A 23,180-nucleotide genomic window follows, 5' to 3' on the forward strand; every position below is an offset into this window, starting at 1 on the left:
GCCGGGGGCTGCAGGGCTGGGCGTAACCCGCGGCGGGAGGGACACGGTACCTTGTCTCACGAAAGTCTGGCTGGTGTCCAGCAGGATTTCACACCCTTCGATTATCATCCTCTCTATCGCCAGGTTTTTCCGAATATTCTCGGTCTCACTCACTTCATCGTGCATTATCCTGGAGGAGGGAGAAGAGGGAAACTGGAGCTCGGCTGAGATTTGCACTTCTCCCAGCAGATGCCCCTGGCCACGCGGGAGGGGCTGCAGGAGGTGAGACGCGAGCGGAAGGAATGCCAAGAGAACTACAGCCGTCCCCAGGATCTGTACAGACCCGGGCGCTCAGGAGGTAACCGACACATCAGCGTGCACCACACCTCCAGATTTCTAAATTATTGAAATATGTGTCCTCCTTGCTCAGAAATCACAAAATTCAGACTTAGGGCAGACAGAACGCCCCCCATCGCCAGCCCCCTCCAACGTCCCTGCTCCTTGAAGAGCAGGACAAACAATGAAAACTCTTTTTATGGGTGGCCTCGGGACCAAGGAGCGCTGATGGGTTTGACACCATCGCAAAATGCTGTCACGGGACACACAGAACACTTCGGTCTGTGGAAGGAGAGGGTCAGAAATAGGGAATCGCGGCTGATTCCCGGCTGCTCATTGCGGAGACCTCGGAGGCACTTGGCCCCTTCCCATGGGGCCGCCCCACCAGCACCAGCCGTCCCAGAGAGAGGAGGAGGGAGCCAGACCTTCAGAGCTGTCCCAGCCCTCCAAAACTCGGATTTCGTCATTAAGGAGCCCTGGAAAACGCAGCCCCTGGCCAGAAGCAGCCAGGCTCCCCTCCCGCCGGCGGGGATTGGCACAGGAGGGCAGGAGACGGCACCGGGACGTTTCAGCCTTCGAAAGGCAGAGGACGAGGGCAGTGGGAGGGGGGTCCCGGCTCAAGCAGCTTTGCCCGCTGCCTGCGCCCGAGCAGTTGGGGGGGGGTGTATGGGCAGCCAGGGGCACCCGGACGAGCTCCCCCCCATGGCACCCACAGCACGAGCCGGCAGATCCCCCTGTGCCGGCGGCTCAGGGCGGGCTTCATCCTTGTCAGGGATGGCCAACGGCGAACCGAGGACTGAGCTTCTCCTGCGTCCCACCCCAGCGGGACAGCACAGCCCCTCCGGCACCACCTCCACCAGCTTCACCCCGGCCAGCCCGGTCCCGTCCGCGCTGCGCCCTCTCCGCTCCCTGTGGGTCGGGGTCTGCCCGCCCCAGCCCCGCTCCCTGCCCGCCCGAAGCGCAGCACACCCACACCGCGCCGGCAGCCCGGCCAAGAGCCCCTCCACCAGCCCCCACCACCCGGGTGCCAGCGCTGCCCCCGGTCCCGCAGCCCCGGCCACCGGGACGGGCAGGGGTGGGTCTGACCTGGAGAGCTCTTCCAGCTTGGATTTGGCGTAATCCAGGCTGTTCCTTTCCACGTGCTCGTGAGGAGTGTGAGCCAGCAGCTCGTGCAGCGTCAGGATGTACCTGGGGATCTGCGGCACAACAGACCGGAGCGGGGCATCAGCCGCGGGGCAGCGCGGGGCTGGGGGGGCGGGAGGGATGGAGGGGGCACAGAGGCTGTGGTGCCCACCCTGCGCTGCTCCCGGGGACACCATGGCTGGGGACACCGCGCCTCAGACCCTCTGATCTGGGAGGTTATGAAAGCTTCGAAGCTCTTCGTGCTAAAACTTAATGAAGAGGGGGAACAGCGTGGGGTTTTCCCAGGGCTCTGCCGTGGCCCGTCCCTGTCCCAGCAGCACGGGGTAACTGGGAAGCCGGCAGCTTCACACAGAGAGTCCTCACCGACGAGCCCAGCAATGGCCTAAGCAGGTCCCAGGAGCAGCGTGGGACCATGTGGGGCCCAGCCCCAGCCCATCGTCACCCAGGCTTTGCCTCCCCACCACCCGATGCCTCCTGCGGGGCTGGGGTTTGCCCAGCCCACCCCTCGCTGCCAGCACTGCGGTGGCATCTCCAGGGCCGATCCCGGTGCCAGCGGTCACCTGGAACATGGGGTAGGTCAGGAAGGTCTCCAGGGTCCTCTCCTCGCAGTCGGGCTTGGCCTCGTAGTGCTTCAGCAGCTTGTCGAAGTCCCGGTTCTGCTTGCAGTGCGCCAGGATCTGCAGGCTGTACTGGTGGTTCCTCACGAACTCCTGGTAGATGTTCAGCATGGGCAGCAGGATGTCGAACAAGTCGGCTGTGAGCAGAGAGGTGGCGGGGAGGTGGGCGTGCTGGTCCAGCCCCCCGGCTCCCGACCCTCCTCACCCCCGCATCCCACCGGGGCACCCCCAGGGCTCCTGCTCTCGTGCAAGCCCCAGGGCTGCCCGGTGGGGGTTCTAAAGCCACCCCGTGGTGCCAGCTGAGGGTCTCGTCAGGCACAGCGATGCCCTTCAGCACCGTCTCTCCAGCGCGCGGCCCGGGCCACCCCTCCCACCGCCCGGCAGAACCGGGAACGCAGGAACTGGGGTTCTCCGGGGTTTTTTGCTCTGGTCCTCGCCGCCGCGACTGACATGGAGAAGCACCGCCGTGCTGTGCAATGCATTTCCCCGCAGCCCCCGGTTAGCGAAACGCCCGGGGAGTTGCATTAGGAGGAAGAGGGTGGGCTGGGCTCCTGCAGCGAGCAGGAAGGAAACGCGGCGAGGAGGCAAGAGGCACTCACCCAGCACCAGCGTGGGCCAGCTGGATATCCTCGCCTTCAGGCCTTGGTAAAAGATCTGGTGCAAAAACATGATCGTTTCGCTGAAAGATACACCAAGGGGTGAAGAGACAGATGAGCAAGTGGCAAATAATGAGTAATTAGACGAAATCACCAGCCCAGAGGGGGAGCCGGGGAGCCCTCGGGCTGGCTGGGGATGTGGCTGCAGGAGGTGGGGTGCAGAGAGGGTCCCCGGAGGCGCGCAGGGAACGCTGGACGAGGACGGAGGAGAGGGAGGAACTGAGCAGCCTGAAGCTCCCATCAGAAGTTGACCCTGAAACGCAGGGGAGTCCAGACCCCCCTTCCCACGGGGGAATGAGCCACCCCCTGTCCCAGCCCGGCCCCACAGAGTGCCACTGGCCAGGGCGAAAGTGCCATCGGCTCCCCAGCACCCGCCACTTGACCTGGGACCGCAAGGGACGGGTGGCCGGCACCCCAGGGCTGGCACCCCCAGGGCTGGCACCCCCAGGGCTGGCTGGTGAGACACCTCTGGTGTCAGCACCATCCGCGGGATGGAGCCGTTGCAGCTGCCATTAAACCTGGCACGTACCGCTGACACACTTGGCACCACCGTGGCCTGGCTGGGGTCAGTGAGTGCCACCCCCCGGCCCCGCCAGCGCTCGGGCACGGCCACTCTTGGCTCACTTTGCAGCAGCTGTGACCCTGTGCCGCAGCTGCAGGAGGGGCTACGCCTTCCCCCTCCACATCACCTCCCCCGAGAGCCGCATCCTCCCCGCGACGCTCATCCATCGCTACCCACGGGCTGCTGTTGACACCAAAGGACAGCGTCCTCCCCACCGCCAGAGCCAGGACCTCATACAGATGGGCTCCCGCCAGCCCTGGAGCTTCAGCCCCCACGCCACCTCCTCGTGTCAGTGCCAAGCACTCAGCAAGCCACTTGCGCAGGCGTCCCAAGGGGACGGTGAGCTTCCACCCGTGGCTTTGGGGGCCAGGCTGCAGGCTCCCGGGGAGACCCCAGCACCGAGCACCCCAACACCCATCCCCGGGGCAGGGCAGTGGGCTGCGGACACCAGCGCCTGCCCGCAGGCTGCCAGCTCCATCAGGGAGCTGCAGAGCTCTGCCCTCGGAGAGGGCCCCCAGGATGGCACTCACCTGTTGAGGAATATGCTGCTGACGTCGTCGTGCGTGATGGGAGGCTTCTTGGAGCTGGCCGCCATCCGCAGCGGCCGCAGAAAGTTGTTGACGAGGATGTGGAGCTGCTGGACGTACTCGGCCTCCGCCTCCAGCATGCTGAAGACGACCTGGTTCCTCTTGCGCATGCTGTCGGCGTGGGGGGACCTAATGTAGTCCTGGATGATCGTCTTCCACTTCCTCCGGCACAGCCAGCCCCGCAGGAAGCTCTGCACCTGCAGGGGAGCAGTAGCCGCGTCAGGCTCCGGGATGAGGAGCCGAGCGGGCACCCTACGGTCACCCTACGGTCACCCTACGGTCAGCACAGTGCAGCAGCCGCGGCCCTGCAATGAGGTTTCCCTGGCTCTGTGCTGGGGTGCGCACGATGTGCCCGTTACTGGTGCTCTGAATCCTCCCGGCTGGGAAATGAACAATAACTCATTTAAATGCACCTTCTTATTGCAGACAATGCCCCCTTTTCCCTTTGACAGATGTGCCTGGAAGACCCGCAAGAGAAGCCAGGACCCTGTGTCAGCTCCTGACCTCCCCCGGCACAGCCACGCCGCCGGGCCCTTCCCCGCCAGCGGGAGCGTGCGGGTACGGGGGCTCCCAGCCCGCCGGGGGCTCAGCCCTACCCAGCACCCCCCGACTGCCCGGGGATCCAGGCACCACAGCTCCCCTGGAGCCAGCACCTCTCTGGGCACCCACAGACACAGAGGTGTATTAAGACACCTAGAAAAGCTTCCCAACCTTCCTCACGTGAATGAGCGCCCGCAGCACATCCCTGTCCATGCCCAGAGCTCCGTCCGCGCCCGCGGCTGCTGCCCCAAGCCCGCAGGATTCATCCCCACCTCCCCTGCACGGGGCAGCGGGTGCCTGGGGCCAGTGGAGGCTTTTCTGGGGGTCAGGTGAGAGCAGGACCCACTGCTGCCATCCCCCCGCTGCCGCCGTCCCCCGCTGCCGCCGTCCCCGCACCGCTCAGCCGCCACCACCCACCTTCTTGATTTTCTTGATGTCGCTGTCGTCGTCGCTGGGCGCGCTGGTCTGGCCGGCCTGGATGCGCTCGTGGTCCTTGAGCAGGGAGGCGATCTGCGGGCACAGCGGGGGGTGAGCGGCCGCCCCGGCACATCCCGGCACGTCCCGGCAGCCAAGGACAAACCCGCTTCCACGCGGCGCCAGGGAACGGCGGGTGCCTCCAGCTGAACTACGGACAGCGGGACACCCTGCGCTGATTCCGTCTGCGCGGACACGGGTAGCTGAAGCCGAGGAAGAAACGCTGCAGAGCCGTCAGGGCACTGCCAGCCCCCCAGCACCCCCCGAACACGCCACAGAGACGGGACCTGGCAACCCTGCTGGGTCCCAATGCCAAGCGCATCCCTCTGTCCTAAGGAACCTTCATGGGCGAGCCATTAAAAAACGAGTTGGAGAGAAAGCGGCAGAAAAATCTCAAGTCATTTGTGCCCTAAAACTTGCAGACAGGGACAAACTCCCATCCAGTCACAGCTTTCCAACACAAATTGGACGGAATCTTGTTAGCTTCGAGCATTTGAATTTTTACTGTTTCTCGCCTGTACTTTTTCTCACTCCCCTGCTCGTTGCCGTGTCCCTGCCCCCCACCGCTGCCACCATTTAGGAAGCTGCAGGAAAGGGTAGGAAAACAGCAAATGAAAACTGGGAAGAATGCGATTTGAATTTTGATTTTATAGAAAATAAGAAAAATAAGAAAACAACCTTCCAAGAGTACTTTCCAAAAAGTTTTGGAGAGAAAAGGTGTTGAGATCTTTCTCAGCTGCAGACTCAGCTCCCCAGCGAGGCCGGGGCTGCCAGCAGCAGGAACTGCACTGCCCACCACGCGCCTGCGGAGTCTGGTGTCGGGGGAACGGGGAAGGGAACGGGGAAGGGAACGGGGAAGGGAACGGGGAGAGGAGGGCAGGGGCAGGAGCTGCTTCTGATGCATGGTCACAGCCCAGGCAGACGAGACGACTTCCACAAAATCCGAAGTGTAACGGAGCTGCACGTTGTCACACCGCCAGCAGCTGATCCCCTCCGCACTGACGCGCTTGAGAGCACCGAGGCCATTCCCCGCGCCGGCTCCAGCCGCGTCTCGGCCGGGACCCACGGAGCGGGTCTGCCGCTGCCACGGTTTTATTTCGGTTTCTTTTTTTTAAATGGAGTGAGCAAAATCTGCACTTTAAAGTAGATGCTGATTATTTGATCTCTGCTTCAAAGCAGGTGGAAGAGCAAAAAACCCAAAACGCAACACAAGATAAAAGCCCCAAGTACGTGGGCGCAGGGGACGGGACGGGCTGCGGCGCTGCCGGACGCCTCTGGGCTCGGCCCTCCGCTAACCTCAGGGTTCACAACACACGTCCCACCCCCTGGTGAAAGCTCCTGGGGATGCTCATCGCCCCCCCGCTCACCCCCCTGCCCCTGACACCAGCCGTGCTCCCCACGGAGCGGAGCTTGCCCCGGCTCCAGGCTGGACCTGGAGAGCCCCAGGAGAACCCCCGCACTGAGTGGGTGCCACGGGCTGCGGCCGGGGCGGTTTTGGGGCTGATTTGTGTTGGAGAGCAAAAATTCAGCAGTGCCGAAACCACTCCCGGGAAAGGTTCGCCCAGTCCCCCAAGACTAAAGGCAGCCTTCAACGTGCCCCGACTCATGGGCAGGGATTGCTATTCACCTGCACTTTTTAACTCAAACCCCCAAAATTTAAGGAAAAGACCACCACAAGGACGTGCCAGCCCACTGCTGCCCTCGCTGCCTCTCCAGCTGCCTCCTCCGCGGTGATTTTGACTGATTTGGGGTGGACGTCGCAGCCCAGCCGGACCCGCTCCCGGCTGCCTCCACCCCAGAGCCCCTGCCCAACCCTCCCTGCCAGACACGAGGATGGTACTGGTGGCAGCACCGGCTCTGGGGTGCCCCACGCCCACTGGCACCAGCACCCACCAGCACGCGAAACCCTGGCGGCGAGAGTACCCCCGGCCAGCTGCATCCCTGCGACGCCGGGGCCGGGCGGCACGGGGCAGCCCCACGGCTGCCAGCATCGTCCTCCCGGGCGCCTTCGAGACGCCAGCTTCCCCCGGCACCGTCTGCTGAGTCACTTTTGCATTTTGTCGCTTTGTCTGCCGTAACCCGCCCCACGTCACCCTGCCCACAGCCCAGCGCCGCACCGCGCCCAACAGCAAAGGGCTGCGGGAGCTCCTGGGACAAGCTGCGGGCAATGGCTCCACGGGCGGCTCTCGCTGGAGAGACGCTCCCTTCGTAGCGAAGCGTCCCTGGCGTTTATAGCACCGTGCACACGAGTTCCCTGATGCACTCGGGTTGTGCAGCTCGCAGCTGGCACAGGTCCCCTCCCGAGGCCGCAGACGCCTCTGTGCTTTCTCAGTTACTGCTCTGGCTCTGCAGCACCTGGCAGATGTCACCACCGGGCACACAGCACGCAGAGGGGGTCTGATCGAGGTGTCCAGGATGAAAATAAGGAAGGCGAAATGGGAAGAGAAGGAGTCTCCATCTGTCCCCCAATACCTACTCCTGGACCCAAGGGACGGTTCCCCAGCGCTCGCTGCTGGAGCAAACCCTTCCCTGCAGCATCCCGGCGCTGGGGACCACAGCGAGCCCCGCACACGCACCGCGCCAGGGCTCACGGCTCCCGCAAGAAAAACCTCCAATGAAGGTGATGCCCTCGCCCCTCTCTGCAAGAGAAGGGGCCAGCCCGATGTCGTTAAAACAAGCAGAAATACACCTGCTGTGTGCCATCCCCCGGTCCCTGCCAGCGCGGCAACACCACCCGCCTGCCCGCCCCCAGCCCGCGGGTCGCCCCGGGGAGCATCAGCGCATCTGCGGGGCGATGCCAGGCGCTTCACCTCGGCCTTCAGGCGCTCGATCTCGATCTCCCCGTCCTCGATCTGCTGGCGGAGTTGCTTGGCAACAGTCTTCTCCGTTTCCACAATCTGCAGGAGATGGAGGTACTTCTGCATCAGCGCCTCGTGCTCCGTCGCCAGGTTCCGGTAGCTGCAGGCAGACACGGCCGTGAGCACCTCTCCTCCCCCGGCCCCGCCACCACGGCCCCCCCAGGACGTGCAACCAAAATTAGGTGTCTGCACGCTGCAGTTTGCTGGGGAGGGGGTGTTTTCTCCTGCCCTCCCCCTTGCCTACGCGCTGCCCTTGCCCCTCCAGCTGGGGGTACCCAGAGGGTGAGGAACCGGGAGATGGCTCTCGCAGTTTGGGATGCTGCCACTTGTAACTGACCGATTTGGATGGGACTCATGTTCCCCGTGAGGGTGCTAACAGAAGACATCGCAAATTTTAAGGAAATGGTAGGAGACAAAAGACCCCCAGCACCCAAGGCCAAACGTCTCTCACCTACCACGTCCCAAAAATGTAACGAGAAGGAGGACGCTTGTGGCACAAGCTTGTAGGAACATCTGCTCTCATTAAGGTGCCGCAGCAGATGATATTTCTCTGCTCTCCTGCATGTAACACTCATCTGCGCCCCGTCCGGCTGCCAGCCTGGCACCCCCTTCGCCGGACGCGCGGTGACACCGTGCCAGCTCCCAACCGCTCTCCCACAGCGAGCGAGCGCGTGGGCTGCAGTGGAGAAACACGGGCTTGGGAAAAACTCCTCTGACCCATCGCTACTCCAGGCAAAACCCTTCCTGATGATCTTTGAACCTGACGATGGATCGGGCGTCCCTCCGGCACCAGGCTGGGACAGGCAGCACCAGCCTGCCGGGGCGGCCTGATGGGGGTGGGACGGGGACAGGCAGGCATGGGGACAGCGGGGGCACGTCCGAACGCAGCCTCCGGCTCTGCAGGAGGGTCCCCGACACGGGGCTGGGGACCAAAGGTGCTGTGCTCGGCAGCGCCTGGCCCAACATCTCCCTGCCCGCAGCCGCCCCCGGGCACGGCTTTGCCTCCGACACCCCCGTCCCCAGGCCTGCGCGGGCGGAGCGCGGTACCTGGCGTGCGCTATGGCTGCCACCCACTCGTCGCAGTCCTTGGCATCCTCGGTCCTCAGCTCCAGGGTCTTCTGGTTCTCGTGGTTGAAATTAACGGTAAAGTAATGCTGCGGGAGCAAACACAGGGTGAGGTTACCGCTTGCTCGCTCAAGGCCATTAGAAAAGCGCTTTATGATCCCCCACAGGTCACTTCACTTAAAAAAACAGGTTTTGAAACAGCAGGAGCCCGGCGGAGCCGTGCTGCCCTCAGCGCTCGGGGAAAAGCTGCTCCTTGCTGGTGAGGCAGCGCAGCCGTGCCACGGGCGAGGACGGGGCCGGGAAACGCTGTGAGGGGAAACCCCTCCAGGCAAACACCGGGATTCGGATAAACCTAAATCCACTGAGGAGCAGGAGGCTGCAGGCCTGAGCCTGCGGCCATTGCCCTGGGACAGCCCTCACCTGGGGACAAGGGCAGATGAGCAAGGGCGTTCAGCCGGGCCCAGCACCAGGCTGCCGGCACTCCTGCCTGTATCCCTGCCTGTATCCCTGCTGGCATCCCTGCTGGCATCCCTGCCTGTATCCCTGCCTGTATCCCTGCTAGCATCCCTGTTGGCACCCCTGCTGGCATCCCTGCCTGTATCCCTGCCTGCACCCCTGCTAGCATCCCTGTCAGCATCCCTGTCGGCACCCCTGCCTGCATCCCTGCCTGCATCCCTGCCTGCACCCCTGCTCGCATCCCTGTCAGCATCCCTGCCTGTACCCCTGCCGGCATCCCTGCCTGCACCCCTGCCTGCGCAGGCATCGAGCGCCCTCGGGCACCAAGACGAAGCCCGGCTGCTGCCGGGGGCTGGACGCTGGGCAGAGCCCTGGTCCTGTGTGCTCGCACGGCTCCGATGGGCAGCGCTGGAACAGGACTCGGCGCAGGACTATATTTAGCCTCCCTTGACATTTACAGTATTTGTGCTAATTGTGCGCGGCGGCAGCCCACACCGGCTGGGGTTTGTGCTGCTCCTGTGCTTCCCCGCAGTCTCCTAGGAAACAGGTACCACGCTGCAATGCCGGATACTGCCCGGAATAACTGGGATAAAATGAAACCCACTAGAAAAAGCTCATCCTGGCATTATCTGCCCCTCTGTTAGCTTTAACGAGGGATCTGAATTAGCAGGTATCTTGGCAAAAAAAACCCAATCCAAACCCAAGCTGCAGCAGCTGCTTGCTCCCTGGCGTGCACCCCGGCTCCCCGGGATGGCAGGCAGCACCCGGCTGCGAGCACCGACCCCGGCGTGCCACGAAAACACTGACGGGCACCGCAAGGCAGGCAGGAGCTCACACGGCAACCTGCCCCGGCGCGGGCTGCAGGCATGACGGGCAACGGGGCGCTGCAGCAGGGCAGGGCTGGCACCCACCCAGTACAGCCAGGGGGTCCTGCACCACCCCCACCCCCGTGCTGAGCACCGGGGAGCTGCTCACGCCGCCTCCCCAAAACAGGGCTACATCTCCCACCCCTGCCCCTTCCAGCTCCCCCGTCCTGCTCCCTCCCCGGGCATCTTCATTCTCACCCCCTTCCCATCCCCAGCCAGGCCCAGGGGCGCTCAGGAGAAGGACCTGTGGGTGGACGCAGGAGGCTTTCAGTGACACCGGGACGCAGGGGAGCCGAGGCGCAGCCGGTCGCTGCTCCCGGGTGATGTGGGTGCAGGCAGCACGGATGGACGGACAGACGGACACCCAGCTCCCCCACCCAGCACCATGCCCAGCCAGGGCTCGTGTCTCGATGGGCGACAGCCTGAGAAGCGCCCTCTGAGCTCCCTCAGCCTGTGGGGGTCCTGCGGAGGAGAAGGGGGGGCCCTGTGGAGGAGAAGGGGGGCGCCTGGGGACGCCGCGCTGCCCTTGGGGCCATGCCAGAGCCCTCCTGCAGAAACCGGGGGGGGGCAACTGGTTGTTCCTGCGACCCTGTAAAGATGCGCCTCCTTTACTTCTCTCCAGGATCCTTTAGGTGCAATAACTTTTTATTGCCGATCCTGTGGACAAGTTTTCTCCTTACGGAGCCTTCTCCGTGGTAAAACACATCATTGTCCGTCTCCTGCCCCTTCCCCATCCCGCTGCAGCCAGGCTGGCGAGAGCTCCGGGCCGGCAGCTCGTCCCTATCTGCGGGACACGTCTGGAGCTGCAGCAGCTCCACAGCCCTTCGCTTCTCATCCCTTTTGCTTCTCCCTCCCACCCCCAAAGGCTTTTATTGGCAACAAGACATCTCTGATAGAAAATTCACCAGGAATTTCTGGTCTCCGAAACTGTGCAGGTAGTTACGCCTCTCTGCTTTACGCTCACCTCTTACACTCCTTCCCCTGCAAACAGCACTGAAAAGAGCCTGTCAGATTGGCAAGTCTGGAAATCCTCCCGCTTCAACAGCGACTCGGGAATATCACCAGCCGTGCCAGGGCACTGCCGAGCCCCCGCTCCCCAGCCCCGAGGTCCTGCCCGCAGGGACACCAGGGCTGGGAAAGGCCCTTCGCGGCCTCGGTGCCCCCACGAGCTCCCGGTGCCGTGGGGACAAACCGCCCCAACGCCACGGCACACGCATTCACCGCCCCACGCTCCACCGATGCCGACAGCCGGCGCTCAGCCACATCCCCATGAGACCAGAAACACCAGGAGGTGCCTCTGGGGCTCCCCCAAACCGGTCCCTGCCCAGCGGGAGGGGACGGGATGGCAAGCCCTGGGCTGCCCTTTCCGGGCGCTGCGGGTCCCTGGGGGATGCGGGGGACGGTGCAGGGCCCCTGTGTGCTCCCATGGGCGAGCAGGACCGGGCATCATTTTCCCTGAGGGCCCTCAGGGAAAGCTGCACCTCGCACAGCTTCAGGACTTGTCGGATTTTAACATAAGGGCAGGGAGCGGGGCAGGGACGTGGGACAGGCACCCCCCCTGCTTCTCCCCCTGCTGCGCCCACCAGGGCCACCGAGGCACCTCCCGACACACCAGCACCAAAAGCGTTTTGTCAGACGGCTTCTGGCTCATCTGATTTAAACCCAGAAGCTCCTGAAGGTTTCGCAAATGGCAGTTCCGAGGCTGCCAGCAGCGGAGCCGGAGGATGTGGGGCCGAAGGCTTCCCGGGGGCAGCTGTGGCGGCCGCTGCGGGGCTGCGGCCAGGAGGGTTCGCTCCCGACGGCTGCTCCACGTGCAATTAAAATCCGGTTCCTGCGAGCACACGCGCCGCAGCTCCCGTGTCACTCCAGTTTATCCCCATACAATACCCAGGAAGCGCAGCGCGCTTGCAAGGAGGAAGTTGTTTTATATTTGAATAATAAAACTCCCACCACCTTTTATCTCTGCCTAAATTATGATCCTTCTCTGTTATCACAGTGACACATCAAACCCGACAGCCCGGCAGCGTTTCCAGCGGCACTCACCGTGGCGGGGGGTGATGCTCGGTGGCAGCAGGACAGACCCACGGACAGGACCGGCCGCCCACCGGCACCGGGCAGGGAGCAGCAGGACCAGCCCCTGCCTCCGGCACCCCCGGGGCAGTTAGTGCTGCTGGGCCACCCCTGCCCACTGCGGAGCACAATCACCCACAGCTTCCATCTGCTGCTTCCCACCCTCGCCTTTGCTCGTTTGAAGACCTCATTAACGAGGCTGAAGACCGTGTTAACTCACAGCCATGGAGGCACTGACACCCCTCACTCAAACCACCTCTCGCTCCGCTTCCTGGCAAACTAAGCAGATGCAATTCCTGAAGTCTCTCATTACGGGGCATTTTCCAGCCTTCCCCATTTCCATGGTGCCTCCTGAGCACCTGCTGCGGGATGTATGGCCCCCCGGTGCTGCGGGATGCACGGTCCCCCGGTGCTGTGGGACGCACCGCCCCCGGGACCCCAGTGCTGCGGGGGGGTTACGCCTGGAAACGCCAGGCGGACACAGCAGTTCTCCTGGAAGAGCAACACGGGAGCATTTCAGGTCACAAAGTGACACTCAGGAAGCCCACGCGGGGCCAGCCGCAGCCCTGCGACCACTGCCCGGCTCTGCCCGGACCCTGCCTGCTGCGGCGCAGGGCAGGCGCTGGGCACCAGGGGGGCATTTACTGACGCCCCTGAGGTGCAGAGCCCCCCGGGCTGGGTGAGACACCGCCTGTGGTGCCAGGGACCCCCAGGCCCTCTCCTCTCTCCCACCTTAAGGGCTCGACAGGCGGCTCCAGCTCTTCACTGGGGGAGGACACGGTGCAGTCCCAGCAGCCGGGGCAGAACTTCGGCTCCAGCAGGGAGTTTGGCAAAGTCCCGCGCCGGGACGCCGAGCACTGCGGTGAGAGGAGTCGGACGTCCGCAGCTCAGGGGGTGCAGGCAGGAGAGGGCCAGGCAATGCCCTGCTCCCCCAGGGCCCCCCGGCAGCTCAGGAGACCATGCCCAGCGCTGGCCGCTGGCTGCCCCGGCCGCGTGTGCCTGGGGCTCTGCTCAAGGGTGGCCCCGGGGGGAGGGATCTGGCTCAGAACCCACCACAGCCCCGACCCCCCCGAGCCCCCTCCCCAAACTCTGCTCCCTCTGTCGCTTTTTCTGCAAAAATCCCCAGCACCAGCTCAGCTATTTTTACTGAGAGGAGAGTATAATGGCAAAATGCTGCTCGGGAGCTATTTCTGCTTCCAGAACCTCAACAAATGACTTTGAATTAACGAAGGAGACTACCTGAGTGCTTAATGTGCAGGGACTATCTCCCCAGAAATGTCCTCCCATGTGCCTGATGTCCCTGGGCTGGCACTGTCAGCGCAGAGACGGCTCTGCCCTCCTGCCGTGCCCAGTGCCAGAGAAGCAAAACCTCTGCCTGCGCACCCCCCGACGTGGGTCCCTGCCGCCCTGGGACACGGGTCCCTCTGCACGGCAGGACATGGGTCCCCGGTGACCCCAAGATGGGGGTCCCTGCACGCCCCAAGATGTGCTTTGCCCGTGTCCGTCTGACGCCCGTTCCCACACACCGTGGCTGGGGCGCTCAGGCTCCTCCATCCTCCACATCCTCGCCAAAAGCCAGAGAGATGACGAGAGAGAGCGCGTCGGCCGTTGTGCCTTGGGGGTTCCCACGCTGGGGTCTTGCCGGGACACAGATCCCCGTGTCCCACGGCCATGAGGATGTGCCACGTGGGGTCTCCGCAGGGATGCCGGCGAGCTCCCGTGGGGCTCCACATGTGCAGGGAGCTGGGCTCCCCGCTGGGCTCAGGCCCCAGCATCCCCCCGTGTCCCCCCGCTCCCCACGCGCGGGGGCTCCAGTTCCCGGCGCCCGCCTGGCCCCTGTCAGCCCACCCTGCCCACGCAGACCCCACCAGCGCCCGGTGCCAGCTCAGGGGCCAGAGGGAGCAAGGACCCGGTGCCCCGGGACCCCCCGGCAGGCACCAACACCGCAGCACCGGGGACAAAACAGCAAATTCTCCCGTTTGTCAGAGTAAAGCCAGAGAAGGGCAAAGCAGCGCCAGGGTGGCCACAAGCAATGTCCCTGCTGCTGGTCCAGCTGAGCTCCTTTCACTCTGCTTCTTGCTTTCTATTAAGTAAACAATAAATAAATTCAAATAAACTTTCAAATGACGCATTATCTCCAAAATGGGAAACCAACGTATTCCAAATTTTTTTAAAAAATTTGGAGCGGGGCATTTGCCAGCCTGAAGAACTTGCCTGCCCGCTGGGGACGCGGTGAGCGCCGCGGTGGGCACGTTTCCCGCAGACCCGCGCTGGTCACCGACGGTGCCCGGCTCCGCGGGAGGGGGCTGCGGGAGGGCAAGGGGACCGAGACAGAAACACCCCCAGCGCCGCCGCCCGCGCAGGAGCGGTGACCGTCACCCCTTCCTGCACAACGCGGTTTTGTGGCGCCATCACAGGGGCCCTTCCGTGGGAGGTGCCCCCCTCCGTCCCCTCTGCAGCGCCGGGACCCGCCTGCCCCCCACCCGCCCGCGGCAGGCAGGTACGCGGCCGCCTGCTCACGGAGCTGACGGTTATTGCGGCTGACATAAAGGGCAAGGGAGGAGAATTCTCCCGCTCTGGATGGATGAGTCTAAAAATCCACAGCCAGCAATGGCAGCTTTTAACTTCCCTGACCTACATAGTGCGTGCTCTGGGAAGACAGGACCCGGGACTCGGAGGAGGAGGTGGGTGCTCCGGCAGCTCATTTGCTTGCTGACAAGAAGGAAAAAATCCCAGAGGCTGCAATTTCTCTCCTCTGCCTCAGGACGGGCCGTAAGGATGCTCACGCACGGGCAGCAGAGCCGAGCATCAGCCGATTTGGGCGACCGCGAGCGGAGCAAACAGCAGGCAGGGGACCCTCTGCAGCGGGAGGCTTCACCCCGCGTGAATCCCCCCCTAAGCCTTGGGCAGAAACATCTATAAAAAAAAAATATATCAACTTTTCCCCTTTCTGGCATGCTATCCAGCGATGCCTGCGTGGTACGCGCATCCTGAGCAGCCCCCTGCCCACGGCTTGGCAATACAGCCCTGGCATCGCTCTGTACAGGAATTAATGAAGAAACCGGCGTTACACCAAAGCCCTGACCCGGGGTATATCAGACGCTCGGACCTCGGCCAGATTTTACACGTGAATATTGCCATTGCTGTAATGACTCTGCACCTTCGTATTTGCAAGAAATCTGCAAACTGTGTGTGTGCCGCTGAGAAAATGCCTCTGGGGCTGCGGAGCTGCCGGGGCCGGGCTGGGGGGAGCTTTCCTTCCCCTCTCCCCCCGCTTCTGTGACAGATTTCATTAATCTGTTGGATGAGAACGTGCGAGTAAAGGGGAAGCACTGGCATCAGGTTTAAAACACAAAAATCGGCAGCGTAATCTCCAAATTTAGGAGTAGTTCAGGTTTAGGTTCACCAATTGTGATTTATGCTCAAAAAAGTCAGATTGTATTTAAATCCGCACAGGTTTCTGTGCTGCTGGTACGAAGGGTGAGTTACCGACGCGCTCAGCTCATTGCAGAGAGCCTGGGAAGAGCACCCGAGCCTCGGAAAAGCCTAGGGAGCCTTTAATTAAGAGTTTACAAAAACCCAAGAGGACAACGTAAGAGGGCAGCTGCCACGGCAAAGGCCCAAGCGAGCGAGTCAAGGTGATGGGAAGAGCCAAACAGCTTCAGCCAAGACACCTCTTAATCAGAAATGGTCCGTGCATTTTAAAAAAAAAAAAAAAAAAATCATATTGAAAAATGTCCTTTTAAACTTTTTAATACCATTTTCTTTTTCCAATTTTTTTGTTTCGCAGGTGAAAATGCTCTCGGCCCTTTTGCTTTATCAGAAACCACCAACCTCTGCTGACTCCCGGTCTTTGGCAACCAAAACATCCCAATACCTATTTCACGACTCCAGCTGGGAGCTGGGATGCACAGACCCACTTTTTTCTCAACCATCCACCATTCCGCCAGGATTCCCCCTGCCCAGAGGGGGCCGGAGCACCCTGGCAGTTGGAGCTCGAGGACCCAAGACGTCGATGCTAAACTTAACCCCGGAGCCGGAAAACCTCGGGATGGCGTTTAACGCCTGCGCTGGGGCTTGGGAGAGGCGGGTACGCGACACCCCGACGTAGCCGGTCGCCGTCCCCAGCCTCGGGGCCGTGCAGGGACGCGCGCTTTGCACTCGCCGTGATCTGCGAAAGGCGGCTGTCGATCACGGCGCACCTCAGCCTTCTGGAAAACCGTTAGTCAATATTATGAACCCCCACAGCCCCGACCGCCACTGCTGGAGGAGCACCGTTAACGCGCACACCCTGCTCGGCTCACGCGTCCCGCACACACCGGCGTGCCCAGCGCGGAGCAGCCTGGGCTGCGGCGACGGGCACGACCTCAGCTGCAGCCCCCACCTGCAGCCTGCCCGGCACCCCCCGGCACCCCCCAGCATCCCCCCGCTCCCGGTGCGTGTACTGCCGGGGGGAACAGTTCACTCCATGACTTTGGCTCCTTTGTTCACTTGGTAAGAAGGCCCGTGTTGCCCCGAAATTGCCTGGTTTGGATTTATATGACAAATTTGGGGAATAGTTTTTCGTCCTCTGACAAAGGCAGCTCCCGCGGAGGCAAGGTGTCCTGCGCTCAGCTGTAATCGCCCCGCCGCCATCAGTCACACAGATCACACCACGTTATCCTGTCCTTTGCATAAGCAGCATGTGAATAATCAGAACGACGGCAATCGGGCAGCAGCACGCTCAGACGGGTACCCCGAAGAAAAAACAGACTTTTCTAGAAGACGAGAAGCGCGTTACCCTCCTGTGCAAAGCATGTTTTGCAGACTCGGCTGCGGCTGGATGCACGGCTAACGTGGGATTTCCACGCGGTGCGGGGATCGCCCGCTAGCCCTGTCCCACCAACCTGCGGATTGTGCTTTGCTGCCTTCGTGCCGGGCTGTGGCGGGCGAGCGGCCGCCCCGCACCCTGCGTGGGAGCACCCGCACCCACTGCCCCGCGTGTCCGGAGCGGAGCAGAGGGTGCCCAGGCTGCGGGGACAGTGCTGTGTCCATGGACGCCCTGCTCGCCCCAGCAAGAAGCTGGTCTGCAGGCGGGATGTGTCCCCTCCTGCCACCGGGACAGGGTCTGTGCCCTGCCCCGAGCCCTTCCCTGCCCGCCTCAACTTGCGACCACGTTCCAAGCTGCTCTTGTGGCCGTTGCCGCTGCTCCCGCTCACCCAGAGCACGGCCTGGATAACCGCGGCCAGCCGGGCACTTAACAGAGGTGCCAGGAGGGGAAGCCCTCGTCTGCGGCTCCTCTGGCCACTGCTGGAAAGAGCCACGGGGTCTGGGGGGACACGTCATTGCCATGGGGGCTGGGACAGCAGCACCCAGCAAAGGCACTCGCATCTAACGCTGGAGGAGAAGGTCTGGGCAAATGCCTGCCTGCTCCGGAAGGGCCATCACCACCCTCTTCCTCAGAGGGACCAGCAGCGCGTGCCTGCCCCGAGCCCGCAGAGGGAGGCTGCGTTTGCCCCTGGCTCCCCCATCCAGCCCTTTCCGAGGGTACCGGGAGCCCTGCCCGGGTGAACCCCCCATGCGGGGACAGGCAGAGCTGGATCCCGTAGCTGCTTGCACCCGCGGAGCGCTGCCCGAGCTCTCCTGCCGCCAGCGACGGCTCCGTCAGCGGGGCCGAGAGAGAGGGCAGGTCCCAGTGGGGAGCTGGAGCTGCCGGGTGGCTGGGGGTGCTGCCGGGACCTCCCTCCCTACACCCCGCGAGGGAAGGTGTCCCCAGGGTGCCCCAGCGTCCCCCAGCTCCGCTTCTCTCCAGCAATTCCAGCAGCTGGGGGATGGGTGCCACCGCAAAGGGTGCCTGCGGTGACCGTGCTTCATGTCTGCTCGGCACCCGCGACTCTTTGTGCTGCTGGTGCTGAGACGTGGCTTCCTCGTGCCCTCCTCGGCTATGCAGGGAAACGAGCCGGACCGGGGCTGGACACACCTCAGGGAGGCGGAAGACAAACTCTGTCCCCGACGTGCCGGTGGGAACTGTTTCCACAAGCCTCCTCCCATCCCATGGGAAACCGCAGCCCCGCACACCCGCTGACCGCTCGCCCTCAGCGCCGTGGTACAAAACGCTTCCCCGAGCCTCCCCTGCCCCGCGAGAGCACCGGCAACAAACGTTACACCCAGCCCTGGCAAACGCTTCAGAGACGGGGAAGAAAACTCTCCAGCCACAGGCTGTGCGCTCCCACGAGCAGCCCAGGCTTCGCGGGAATAAAAGCCTCATGGCTCCAGAGAGCCTCCGAGTCTCCAGTCAAGGGTTTCGCACGGTGCCACCACTTGACTCAGCATCCTCTTGGCTCTCACCTGAGACACAGAGGGCTGCTGGTTAGGAATAACTCATGGCGCTGGAGTCTGGGTCTGCAAATCTGACTCAAGGCTGGATCCACGCACCAAACCCAGCCGGGATTCCCGCTGCCCGATGTGTGATGGACCCCGCGCCAGCCCCTTCCCGGCCCGGAGCCCACGGCCTGGAGCGCAGGGATGGATCAGCTCCACATCCCCGCGCCTGCTCAGCTCCTCGGCCGGGATCGCGCTCCGGCTGCGCCCCTCCACCCGCAGTCCCTCCCCGGGCACCTCGCGTCCTGCCCGCCCTCCCCTGTAACGCGGCACGGCCCCGGGGGTCGCGCACGGCACCGAGAGGCAGGAGACGCGCTGTGTGAGGGCACATCGCAGCATCCCCACCCGCGGGGGCGGGCGGCCCCCCAGACCCTTCCTCCCAGCCACGGCCTGACGCCCACCCAACCATTAAATATCTTCCAAATCAAACTGGGGTGAAGAAGATTTCATTTGCGGAAAAACGTAACAAAACCAGAAAACAAAGTTTCTGGAGGCATCCAAATCCCTTCTTCGGTGTTTCAGTTTTTCAAACAACTTTGCTCCTTTATTCTCACATGCACTGTATGCTAAAAATACACTGCATTCCCAGCAAAAAAATCCCCCTGCAAAGCAAAATATGCGAACTTTAAAAAAAGAGGGGGTTTTGAAAGGCCAACCTTTTAAAATTTTTCCTTAGTGGAGAATTTGAAACCTTTCAGGCTTCACCCCAGTGCAGAAGGCATCTAAACCTGCAACTCCTCTGCTGCAGGGAATACTGTCCCCATAGCTCCAGCTGTAACTGCCCGGATAGATAAATACCCTCGGAAAACAATTAATGGTGATCACAGACAATGCTAGAAATTTCCTCAGCACTTTCCCTTCGCAGGAGGAGCCAGTGCTGCTGAACACGGCTGGTACCGGGTGAGCTGGAAGAAAGCGTTTTCCCTGGTTTGCAGGACTCGCAGCCCTTCCTTGGGAGCCCTGCCGGCTCTGCGAGCCCTTCGCTCGCTTTCCACCTCCCGCACGCGCCGTGCCGCAGATCCACACCATAAATATTCTGCTGCCTCGCTCATCTGCTATGCCATTAATTAGTTCGCAAAGCAGCGGGCATTCAAGCGCTTGAGCACTTTCATTTAAATTTGTCCTAATGATTTATACAAAATTATGAGCCAGCCGCTAAAGCTGGGTAAATGGGTGCAGATGAGCGGCCTGGGAAATATTTGGTGTGGCAGGATCTCCCTGCACCGCGACAGCAGCCCCTCATTGACACTGAGGATAAATCTTCCAGGTACGTTTTGAACTGGGAAGGGGCTGTGACATCCCCACCCGGTGGAAAATCCCCCCTGCACAACCAGGAGGAGCCAGAACCTGGGGCGGGAGCTGGATCTAAACCTGGCTGGCAAGGCGGATTGAAGCCGAACCAGGAACGCGCAACACCATCTACGGCACTGCTACCCAAAGGGACACAGCTGACAAAGCAGGACAGCAGCGTGACCCCCCGGCAGAGGCAGACCCTCCCTCGCTGCTGTGGCCGACCGTGCAGTATGCCGGAGGCTGCTCCAGTGCCGGAGCCAGGGCTGCGAGGAGGCACGGCTGTCGCAAAAAAAAAAAAAGGGTATTTTGATCGGAACAGGGAAATATTGCCGTGATCCCTGCCGGGAGTGAGGAGACGCGCCATGGAGCAGTGGTGCTGCACCACCTCGCTCCCGTAGCAGGGCTTTTTGGGGTGCTGAGCACGCCATGAGTAGCCAGAGGCAATTAAGGGGCTCATTTCCTTGCAGCCAGCCCCCTGCCTCAGGGGGGTCCCCGCAGGGCCTGTCCCACCGCGCTCCCCACCACCTCCCCGGAGCCTGCTCAGGCAGGCATTATGCAAGACCTGCAGAGCTGGACCCAAAACGCAGGGTGCCTCCTGCAAGCACCCAGCCTGGGCTGCCCGCGCCGGGAAAGCCACCCCCACTCCTCCTCGCCAGGGGCTTCCCGGCGCCCTCTGCGACACGGGCACCCCACCGGGTGTGCGGCCGCACTCCACGCAACGAACACGAGCAACGAGGTCCTCTCCACGTTCACGAGACCGGAGGTGATTTTGGGAGCTACGGCAGCGATGGACGGGGATTCGCACCCCCCCGGGCTGGAAGCCAGCCCTTGGCAGCCCCCTTCCTGGCACCAACCCCTCCCCTGCCTGGCTGCCCCCCGAGCTCCAGCAAACGACACCAGACAAACAAGCCAGAGGTTGCCAGCGTCGCACACCACGCTGCTCGTTGCCACCCTGCCCACCCGGGGAAGGTGCAGCCAGGGGACAGAAACCCACCCCCGGGCCCGTCGGGGGCTGCCGTCCCTGCAGCCGGGTCCCCACGCACCACCGGGGACCGAGGGGGACCCGAAATCTCCCAGGGCCTCACACCAGCTTTGCCGTTTCGGTGCGGTGCCACCTGCAGACATTAGCATCTGGCGAGGAGCACTGCAGACAAGTGCCAGCCCTGCGCGTGGCACGGGGGGCCCCGGCTCCGCGGCTCCCCACCGCCCGGGGAGGGGACGCGTGGCGTTTCCAGCCGGGTCAGGGACAGGAGCACGAACCCCTCGTGCGAGGAGCGGGAACGGGGCGAAATCCGTGTGAAAACAAGGCCCCGCGACGCCCTGCACCCCCCCGGCGCCGAGCACCGTGTGCCACCGCAGTGCCCACGCCGCGGGCGGGTTTGCCCCCCAGCACGCCGCCAAACCCCGGGGGGGCGCAAGGGGGGCGCACACGGGGGGGGCTGCGCCAGGCGGGGAAACACCGAGCCCGAACGGCCGAGCCACAGCGCGCACGGAGCGGCCCCACGGGACCCCCGGGCTCCGCCGTGGCCGCTGTCCCCGAAGCTGGCCCGGGCCGGGGGGGCCGCGCCGCGGACACGCGTGGGGCGCGGGGCTCCGCTGCGCAAAGCGCGGCCCGCGGCCGCCGGGGGGCGCCCCGCGCCGCAGCCCCGCCAACAATTACCGGCGGTTTAATTAGCCGCGATGGGGAGGGGGGCGCCGCGCAGAGCCCGACACCCCCACAACGGACTCACCCGCCGCCCCGGGGTGCGCTGGCAGCGCGGCCGGGGGACCGGCACCGCGGACCCGGGCGGCATCCCCCCCGCCCCCGGCACGGCCGGCCTCGCCCCCTCCCCGGTCACGCGTGGGGCGGGTGCGGGGCGCCGGGCAGGTCCGCTCCGCTCCGCCGCGGGGAAACGGGGCTGCGACCGGGGCCGGGACCCCCCGCGGGCGCAGGGGCGGCCCCGGGGCATCATCCCCCTCCGAGAGCGGCCGGTGCGGGGGGAGGCGGCGGCCCCGGGCCCCCGTGGCGCCCACCTGCTTCTCCAGGGAGTCCTTGGCCGAGAGGGAGGGCTTGGGGGAGGGCGCCCGGTCGCAGACGCAGCCCTCGAGCAGGTAGAGCCCCGAGGGCCGGGAGCTGGAGTCGGTCTCGAAGTAGAAGAGCATGTTCTGCAGCAGCGCGAACCACTTGGTGTGCCATTTTGTGTTGTCGGAGCTCCGCTTGCTCAGGTAGCCCTTCCTGGCGCCGTCCTTCTTCGCCAGCAGCCCCAGGTAGGTGACGTGCCCGTCATTGAGCCGCATCCCCTTCTGCATCTTGGTGGGCACCGCCAGCTCCTCACATGGTCGCCGCCGGGCGGGCGGCGGGCGGGTCCCTGGCGAGCAGCCGCAGCCCCCGCGCCCGCATCAGCGGCGCCCGCTGCCCCCGGGGAGCCGGCGGCCGCCGCGGCGGCTCATGGCGCGGCCGAGCCCCACCGCCCTGCCCGCGCAGCGCTCGCCTCCCGCGGCGCCGGCGGCGGCGGCTCTGCCGGGGGAGCGCCGCGTCCCGGAGCCGCGTCTCCCGCAGACGGGGCGAGTCATGTGACGCCGGAGCCGGCGGCGGCACCGGGAGCCCGTCAGCGCCGGCCCGAGCCGCGCCGCGCCGTGCGGGGCTGGCCCTGCCCCGCCGCCGGCTGCGGGGGCGGCCGCGCCGCGCTCCCCGGGGCCGCCCCCCGGGCCGCGGGATGCCGGGGCGCCCGCCCCGCCCGCCGCCAGCACGGACACCGCGCCGGGGGTCCCAGCACGGACACCGCACCGGGACCCCCGGGCAGGGACAGACCCCTGCCCGCAGCTGGAGCCTCCAGCCAAGAGGCACCCCCGGGCACATGGTACCTCCGGGCAGGGACAGACCCCTGCCCGCAGCTGGAGCCCCGAGCTGAGAGGCACACACGGGACCCCCGGGCAGGGATGGAACCTGCGCGCAGCTGGAGCCTCCAGCCAAGAGGCACCCCCGGGCACACGGGGTCCCCAGGCCAGAACGGACCTCTACCCCGAGCCAAGAGGCACCCTCTGGCACACGGGACTTCCAAACGCACAGGACTCCCGGGAAGGGGCAGACCCCTGCCCACAGCTGGAGCCCCAAGTTGAGAGGCACCCCCAAGAACATGGAACCCCTGGGCCGGACCCCTGCCCACAGCTGGAGCCCCCAGCCAAGAGGCACACATGGGCACATGGCACCCCAAGGCAGGGACAGACCCCTGCCCGCAGCTGGAGCCCCGAGCTGAGAGGCACACACGGGACCCCCGGGCAGGGATGGAACCTGCGCGCAGCTGGAGCCTCCAGCCAAGAGGCACCTCCGGGCACACG

At 64.2% G+C, this 23,180-nt stretch overlaps 1 protein-coding gene across 2 annotated transcripts in view; it reads right to left on the reverse strand.

Annotated features, from left to right (window-relative positions):
* RASGRF1 (Ras protein specific guanine nucleotide releasing factor 1) overlaps window positions 1-22,412 on the reverse strand; it is a 41,482-nt gene extending 19,070 nt beyond the window's left edge. The window contains exons 1-9 of one of the 2 annotated variants that reach the window (XM_063346104.1): window positions 21,876-22,412; window positions 8,800-8,906; window positions 7,705-7,852; window positions 4,838-4,930; window positions 3,824-4,077; window positions 2,675-2,754; window positions 2,019-2,212; window positions 1,402-1,511; window positions 51-169 (exon numbers count right to left, since the gene is read on the reverse strand). In XM_063346104.1, coding sequence (XP_063202174.1) covers window positions 51-169; window positions 1,402-1,511; window positions 2,019-2,212; window positions 2,675-2,754; window positions 3,824-4,077; window positions 4,838-4,930; window positions 7,705-7,852; window positions 8,800-8,906; window positions 21,876-22,151 — 1,381 coding nt within the window. In that variant the 5' untranslated portion in view covers window positions 22,152-22,412. The remainder of the gene's footprint in view (window positions 1-50; window positions 170-1,401; window positions 1,512-2,018; window positions 2,213-2,674; window positions 2,755-3,823; window positions 4,078-4,837; window positions 4,931-7,704; window positions 7,853-8,799; window positions 8,907-21,875) is intronic. The other variant, XM_063346103.1, reaches the window with a different exon arrangement.
* Window positions 22,413-23,180: the final 768 nt, after the last annotated feature.

Source organism: Chroicocephalus ridibundus, chromosome 9, assembly GCF_963924245.1.
Source record: "Chroicocephalus ridibundus chromosome 9, bChrRid1.1, whole genome shotgun sequence".
Classification (NCBI taxonomy): Eukaryota; Metazoa; Chordata; class Aves; order Charadriiformes; family Laridae; genus Chroicocephalus; species Chroicocephalus ridibundus.